The sequence below is a fragment of the Salvia hispanica genome, chromosome 4 (assembly GCF_023119035.1).
Source record: "Salvia hispanica cultivar TCC Black 2014 chromosome 4, UniMelb_Shisp_WGS_1.0, whole genome shotgun sequence".
Classification (NCBI taxonomy): Eukaryota; Viridiplantae; Streptophyta; class Magnoliopsida; order Lamiales; family Lamiaceae; genus Salvia; species Salvia hispanica.
In genome coordinates this window covers 45349137-45357130 of record NC_062968.1, presented here as the reverse complement: position 1 = coordinate 45357130, position 7994 = coordinate 45349137, and the positions used below count along the sequence as shown (strand labels likewise).

General features: G+C 35.2%; 1 protein-coding gene across 3 annotated transcripts; it reads left to right on the top strand.

Annotated features, from left to right (window-relative positions):
• The first annotated feature begins 1730 nt into the window (after window positions 1–1730).
• On the top strand, window positions 1731–6092 carry LOC125222742 (telomere repeat-binding protein 4-like). 3 transcript variants are annotated; one of them, XM_048125520.1, is made up of 10 exons: window positions 1731–1919; window positions 2543–2696; window positions 2783–3629; window positions 3735–3896; window positions 4015–4062; window positions 4154–4233; window positions 4415–4656; window positions 4842–5201; window positions 5316–5379; window positions 5665–6092. In XM_048125520.1, the coding sequence occupies exons 2-10, from the start codon at window positions 2616–2618 to the stop codon at window positions 5857–5859; spliced, it is 2079 nt and encodes a 692-aa protein (XP_047981477.1). In that variant the 5' UTR covers window positions 1731–1919; window positions 2543–2615; the 3' UTR covers window positions 5860–6092. The 3 variants fall into 3 exon arrangements, with proteins under 3 accessions (XP_047981477.1, XP_047981479.1, XP_047981476.1); XM_048125522.1 differs by having other exon boundaries at window positions 3735–3905; window positions 4881–5201; XM_048125519.1 differs by having other exon boundaries at window positions 3735–3905.
• Window positions 6093–7994: the final 1902 nt, after the last annotated feature.

The following is a 7994-nucleotide window of genomic DNA, read 5'->3' as shown; positions in this document are numbered from 1 at the left end:
CAGCTCTCGATCATCACTCAGTTAGGATTTATAAATAACTGTTCGCATTAAATATTTATAGATAAACATGCGAATAAAAACTTGAATGCCTAAATGCAAGTTCTTTTATCGTAATAATATGTCATATATCGTGTTCACATTCCAATTTATAGTACTAGTAAATTTTAGCGTTTGACTTACTCTTATGACAAAATCAAAGTATTCAAAACACACGTAAATTGTGTACATCTTAAATTACCCCAATGTCCAAACAAATACACCACCACCACGTGGCATACTAGCTTTAATTTTCATTTTTGTAACCCTTTCGGTAACCATTGGCCTACTACTCTTTCAAAGGAATATTCTTATCTAAATTATTAACTATATAAAATTATATTTCTCCTAAAAATATCGCACACTATATAATGGGAAGAATACTAGTACATCTCAATGATCTCATGGTGAGTAATGCATTATAGCGATTCTATTACTATAGACAAAAGATGATTATATTTTTTAATTCGTGGCTCTTAAAAAATCATGGCTATTTTTTTGAGAACAAAAAGAAGAATAATATTCAATCATAATTCCATCAAGCATATGAGATTTAATTTTACGAAAATGATGCGCAAACAGATCTTGAGAGTTGAGACACGGAACCTACCTTCCCAAAGATATACTTGCTCTAAAATGTGCAAGGTCTTGATATAAATAAAAGTGATAATCATTTAAAAATCAATATTTATAGTATATACAGTAGAAACTAGAAATCAACAGTATAGAAATAACGGTTCTTATACACAAAAATAACAACTATTATAACTAGATTAAATGTCCTACAAAATCATTAAGTTTGATCAAGTTTTAGTATCTTCTGCTATTTAAAAAAATGGCTGATTAGGTAATAACTTTTACTTTTTTTTTTCAATGTCCTATAGTTTATGATTTTGAAAAAATTATGTATGCTTCTTACAAATGAAAAATATCATGGGGACAAAACATTCGACTATTTAAATGGCTTCATTTAATACATTCAGCCAATTATATTTTTAATTTTCATATTTTTACACATTATGTTAATAAATTCAGAAACATGCCATGATAAAATTTTGCAGCACGTAACAATAGTACTCCCTCCGTTCAATAGTAACAGAGTCATTTTGTCATTTTGGTACGTTCCATAGTAATAGAGTCATTTCTCTTTTTAGTAAAAGTTAACACATTTTTCCACACCTACTTTACTCTCTCTTACTCTTTTCTCTTTTTATCTCTCTACTTTTTTCATTTTCCACTTACTCTCTCTTTACTTAACTCACCTGACACAATTTTTCTTAATTTCTGTGGCGAAAAGAAATGCCTCTATTACTGTGGAATAGATGGAAGTAAAAAATATCAAAATTATGTTATAAAGTATAAACAATTTCATAGATGAAGATCGATGGGGCTAAAATAAAAGAGGCTTTTTAAATAAATAAATAAATATGGTTGTTCATCCAACTCCAAGGAAGTGGCACATTTTATTCTATCCATTTTTTTACTCTATCTTATAGTTGTAGAGACATGTGGTGGTAAGAGAGTTAGCCGGGGTGGGTCCCACCGAAGCCGATCCAGTGCTCCTTCCTGCCCACAAATACAACCAGATTGAGATAATTAATATTACCGGACAATTCTGCCCCTGCCACTGGCCCATCCGGTTGTTGCGTCGTTTCTTCTTCTCCCAAACCAAAACCCATGAGGTTTTATTCTTGTCTTGTTTTTTCATTTTCTTTTCTTGTCCACGCACGTATTTTTTTCCTTCTCTGTATAGAAAATTTGAATTAATTCCAGTTTAACTGCGTGACGTAAATTCGAAATTCTCGTTGGATTCTTTCATGTGCAAAACAGAATCAAAACACACCTACATTTCTCTGCCGGATCAATCAAGCGTTTTTTTTCAGGTAATTATGGTTATGTGTTTTTGCTTTGTTTCTGGTGGGGATTGGTTTGGAATTTGGTGGGTGTTCTGATTTCGGGGTTTAAGTTTGTTTGAAGTGACATATTTGTTGGTTTGAGTTGAGTTGATCCTACGGAGATCTGATCCTAGTTTTTGAAATTCCGTTGCTTTGATTTGAAGTAACGAAGAAAGTTGAGACTTTTCATAAATTGATTAATGTAATTCCATGATTTTGCATTTTGTTGATTTCGTGTGTTTTGTTATTGGAGGTTGTCTGATCGTTGATCAGACTCCGTGATCGAACAATAGGATCTGATGAATTTCAAAATTTGATCATTTTTGTGGAATGGAAACTTGGTGAATTAATTGTATCCTGTGACGATGGAGAAGAAGGATCATAGGAATTCAGGCCTTTTTTTTTCGTTTGGATTGACTTTTTAAGAAACTTTAGTTTTTAATGATGATATGAGGGTTTTGAATTGGGTTTTGTGTCATCTACATTTATTGGAGCTTCTGAATGTCAGAGATCATATCATCTTCATTTTAAAAGTTTTCTTCTTTTCTCTTTTGCTGTATCTCACTTCCTGTGGCTGTGCACTAATCATATCTCTGATTGATGTTTTGTAGATTCAAGATTGTGGTTGATATTACAGTGTAGCTTCATTTCATTTGAAATTCCATATTACGCTGCTGCTGAGTTATGGTGCTGAAAAGGAGACTGGAGTATGGATTCAACGGCTACCGAGGTCCTGTTATTCCCAGAGCTCCTAGATCTATTAGGGTAACCAAGTTTCTGAATTATCTATTTTCTGCCATCCGTATATTTCACCGTGTATCCAAGAACCTAATTTTTGTATGTCTTCTCAGAAGAGAGGCCCACGCAAGAAAACGGTTGAGGACAGCCAACTCTGTGCCTTCGAATTGCTTGCAGCTGTAGCTGGCAAGTTGTTACTGGAGAATGAAAGTTCTGCTTCTAGTAATGTAGCAGAAGTGAAATCCCAGCCTGGCAGTTCCAGAGGCAGAAATGAGAAAGTGCAGCCGAAAGACGATAAAGCTCTGAAATCGGAAAGCTTTGACCATGGAAGTTGCGCTGAGAGTGCATTTGTTCCAAAAATTTCGGTTGAGGAGGGTAATCTCTTATTCAACTGTAATGGTATTCCTCAAGCAGAAAATGATCAGGTTGTCGAACAGACTGCTGTACGTGCAAGTTCTGATTTCCAACAGAAACTCCATTGTGATATAAAGCTAGGGAGTTCCGAGGACAAGAGTCTGGATGAAAATGGTCCATGTAAAATTGAAAGTTCCAATTGCATTGGTGAGAGTCTTAACAGCAAAGTGGAAAGTGGATCGGAAGTGCAATCACAGGATGACAAAAATCAGATAGGTCACTTATCAATGGCTAACACATCGACTGTAAATGATCCAATCGGTGAATATGTGAATACTTATATTCTGTCTAACCCAGAGAGTAGTGTAAAGTTCCCCTTGTACAGAGACTCGAAACCTGATGCTTTGTTGAAGAATAGTTACAACAATGTAAAGTTAGGGTCTAGAGATGATGACGAAAATTCTTTTAGGTGCAAGAAGTCTAGCACCAAGAGTAGGCCCTTGAGGCCTCAACCTCGTAGTGTACGCCATAGAATGAGGAAGATGATGGCGTCCAAATGCTGGAAAGCAGCTCCCAAGCAGATGGATCACGAACTTTATAACACTTGTAAGTAAAAGTTGCGTGACTATATGCGATTGATGGTGAAACCAGCACATATTACAGTTGATTTATATATGATAACCATCCTAATTTTTTTTGTTTTATCTGCAGGTGAAGGAATGAAATCATTTTATCGATATAGAAAGAGCATGTATACACGGGAAAGATGTCAACAAGCACCCCTCAAGAAAAGGAAATTGTTTGATCGTAGCTTTGGTGTTACAATTGATCGAGAGGAGAGTAGTGATAGCATCTACAATTTGCCTGAGAAAGGTATGAGAGGTGAAATGAATATTTTGGGTATAACTTGATAGTCCTTTTTCCTATGTGCTATTGCGTATTAGACAATTTCTATATAACCAGATTTCTTAATGATGTTGTAACTATGCAGCTAGTGGAGCTTCAGTTAAAGGTCACACAAAAGCAAAGGATCCTCAAGGTACATTTTTTTCTTATGTGCTGAGATTTAGCTTTAAAATTTTATTTTGTGCAAAAAATTCTCAGAGGCATTTGTTATAATTTTCCTCCAGTGACATTTAGCATTAAGTCCTTCAAGATACCAGAGCTGTACATTGATGTCCCTGAAACCACAACTGTTGGTTCTCTGAAGGTTTGTGTTTTCTTATCACAGTCCTGTTATTATGTGACATGGTATACCTATGCGATGTGTGAGACAGACACCTCTTCCCTCATCATGGGCATGCGACCTTATTTCAATAATTTGAAGCATTAATTAACCAGTGGTAATGCTTAGTGAATGTAGTTAACATATGTATGCATCTACTTTTCAGAGGACTGTAGTGGATGCAGTTGCCGCTATACTTGGGGGTGGAATACGAGTTGGGGTAGTTTTTCAAGGGAAGAAAGTCAGAGATGACGAAAGAACTTTGCAGCAAGCTGGTATTTCTCAGTGTGCCAACCCTGATAACTTGGGTTTCATCTTAGAGCCGAGTTTCACTCATGTTTCCCCGTCCGAGATTCTGAAGAAACTTCCTGTGTTATCGCCACGTGATTCAGATAAACCCTTGCCTAGGTATTGTTATATAGTAGAATTTTATTTTGGTGTTACTGTTGTTAGCTGAGCTACAGGCCTCTGCTGTTACCCAGTAGCCAACCGGAATAATAGATGTGATTTTTCATCAACTGCTACTTCAGCAGAGGGGAGTTTTGCTGTCTCTTGATTGTTTGTTTAAAATACTTTGTGCTTTTATATTTCAGATGGGAAATGAAGGATTGGAATTGCTTAACTTTTGGCAGGTCTCCTATCTCCCCAATGGCTCATTCAGGGGTGTCAAATGCCTCAATGGACCCTCTGCTTGTTACAAAGTCAGACAATGTGGACAATAATGAATTCATATTGTCTCCAACGACCCCTGATAATATGCAAACAGATGGAGCCGTTCTCAACTCCAAGGCATTGATACCCGTCCCTTCAACGAATGTGGAGGCTCTTGCTGTAGTTCCTGCGAATTTGAAACCTAAACGCAGTGAGATTTCACAGCGTAGAACTAGGAGACCCTTCTCCGTGACAGAAGTGGAAGCACTAGTTGAAGCTGTTGAAACGCTGGGAACTGGAAGGTAAAAGGATCGTATAGAACAAGGATTATCGAGTAATTTGTGTGGTTCTGCTTGCAGATCTTATCCTTCAACATCAGTCCAGTAACGCTCTTCAACTTCCTGTTTTGTCTTCAGGTGGCGGGATGTTAAAATGCGCGCTTTTGAGGATGCTGATCATAGAACATACGTCGACTTGAAGGTGCCAAAATTCATCCCTCACACTTGAATGTTCAGTAACATTGAATGTTACCTTCCATTATGATAAGCTTACTTTTTTGGCTTTTATGATTTGTGATTTTTTTCTTTTTGTTTGCATTACATATTCTGTACATCACATGGTTTAGGCATATACAATTGCTACTAAATCTCATGCATATTCTTTCACATGGGATGTTGTCACATTTATGCTGGCCTAGATTCATACAACTACTAAAATCAAGCAAAATGAAATAATTACATTTCTTTCTTTGTTTGGTTAATACAGGATAAATGGAAGACACTGGTCCATACAGCCAGCATTTCCTCTCAGCAGAGACGGGGAGAGCCCGTGCCGCAAGAGCTGTTGGACCGCGTGTTATCTGCACATTCTTATTGGTCACAGAATCAGTCGAGACAACACGGTAAGCACCCAGTGGACCCTTTTTACCTTGATTCTCGCGAGGGGATCGTTGGAGCTTGAAGGATCCAAAAATGATGATTGCTGCTTGTAAAATGTTGTTCTAGGATTTAACTGTAACAATGAAGTTGTAAAAATGTGTCGTTTTCAGTTTCATTGATTCTGTATTCTTACACACTGATTTGTTGTCCTGTATCTTATGGACTCTCATTAGACATTAGACTGTTTCTTTTGTAAATAATTCTTGTAATAAAACGGTTTTTAAACATAAATCAGTGTACTCTTTTTTTCCAACATTTTTTTCATGTTTGTTTTTTAAGACAATAAACCTACAAGAATTCAATATACTAACCTGATTTACTAACTTTTACTATCCAAACTTAATTTGTCATTACCTCAAACACACTTTTAATCTGAAAATGTTATTTTACTTTCATGGAATATTATTAAGTTTACTCCCAAAAAGTAAAGAATGAAGTACTTATTTGAGCTGGATGCTATCAGAATTTAATAACTGAACTAGATCTGATATTTGCGTGATGAATGGAAATATTATTGGACTCTTTAGTTGTCATGGTTACTTGTGATTAAATGTATAATTAATTTTATTTTTTATTTTGTTATTTTTTAAAAAGCTAGACCGGTAACAATATATCTTGATTCACGTGTATAATGTTAAGATTAGATTGCATCTCAGGAACATTTCACCAATAACGAAACCAAAAACTTAAAGAAGTTATTGAAATTGAACGACAAGACAACGCAACACTAACACTCTAATTATCTTCGCGAGATGATAGTCATGGTTCTAGTTGTATGCAATGACATATCATAATTGTCAATTCTAATTAATGTTAGCCTTATGTATGAGATTAATCACATGTAATTTTATCGGTAGCAACTTGATTAACATGTTGAACTAGTCCAAAACCTGAACTTTTAGAATTAGGAATGAGTTTTTATAACCCGATAAAAATCATTACCATATTTGCTAGAACCCAATTAACTCGTAATCCGAGTAAGTTGGCCTGAAACTCACTACTCTGATCGGATTGACATCTACTATATAGCGGTTCACACAAGCAGTACGTTTGAGCCTTATTACCAATGAATCTACATAAGGATAATTTGGTGAGTTAGATGCCATGATATTTATGTTACCAATGAATCTACATAATGATAATTTGGTGAGTTAAATGCCATGATATTTTGTGCATTTTCGAGGAAGAAAGTGACAAATGAAAAGGGGCATATTATGTCGTATAGCAAATTGGACGAGATGGCTATATTGCTGTTTCCCAACATAATGAATGTGAAATACTGGGCCGTCCATTAATACTAGAAATATTTTAGAGCTTTATTAGTTAGAGTTCTGTATACACTTGTTCGGTTCATCTGATTACAACAAATGTTCGATATTATCCATTTTGAATCAAGTTTGTATGAATTTATTGTTGGGTCACTTTCAAAAGGTCTTAAACCAGATCACATCGGGAATAGACAAACACAATCGAGTCAACCTGGCTCTGGTACCACTTGTTCGGATTGTCGACTACAACAGACGTTTGATATTGTCCGTTTTGGATCAAACCCGTACGAATTTGTTTTTTGAATCACTTCCAAAAGACTCCAAACTAATTGAGGTTGGACATGAATTATACACACCTTCCAACTTCTCTCAAACTCCTGATGTTGGATGAGTTTGTACTCAACGACCCTTTATTTAGCATAGCTGAAATATCGTATCAATAAGGATGTATATCAATAATAACCATATTTCATATGTTAACTAATACAAAATTTGTAACCAAATTTGTATCGTGTTCTAAAAGGTCATTAATAAGGATATATTCTAATAATAATAATATCTTATGTGCTAATTAAGATATAATTTGGTCCAAATGATTTAAAGATCTAGCGCTAAATAGACACATGTCATTAATGAATCTATAATTGTCAAAAATGATTTAAAATGAATTAGAGATCCAATTTATGTCGTAGTAACCTTCAAGTGGGATCGTGTAATGTATCCCAAAGTTTAAAACTCCATGTGTTCCATTAGTGTGGATCATATTCCTTTTTGGATCGTTACATTAGAGTTGGGTCGTTTTTTTTTTTTTGGAAAATTACAACACACTTACTCTCTCCTAATTGTTCATTCTTTTACTATATTCTTACTTCTCTAATTTATTATATTC

What these genes read in the sequence shown, in the direction of transcription:
- LOC125222742 (XM_048125519.1), top strand. Translation starts at nt 2,616, where the DNA reads ATGGTGCTGAAAAGGAGACTGGAGTATGGATTCAACGGCTACCGAGGT. An exon ending in TCACGAACTTTATAACACTT is followed by an intron (nt 3,630 to 3,734) that starts GTAAGTAAAAGT and finishes TTTTATCTGCAG; the next exon opens with GTGAAGGAATGAAATCATTT. An exon ending in CAACTGTTGGTTCTCTGAAG is followed by an intron (nt 4,234 to 4,414) that starts GTTTGTGTTTTC and finishes TCTACTTTTCAG; the next exon opens with AGGACTGTAGTGGATGCAGT.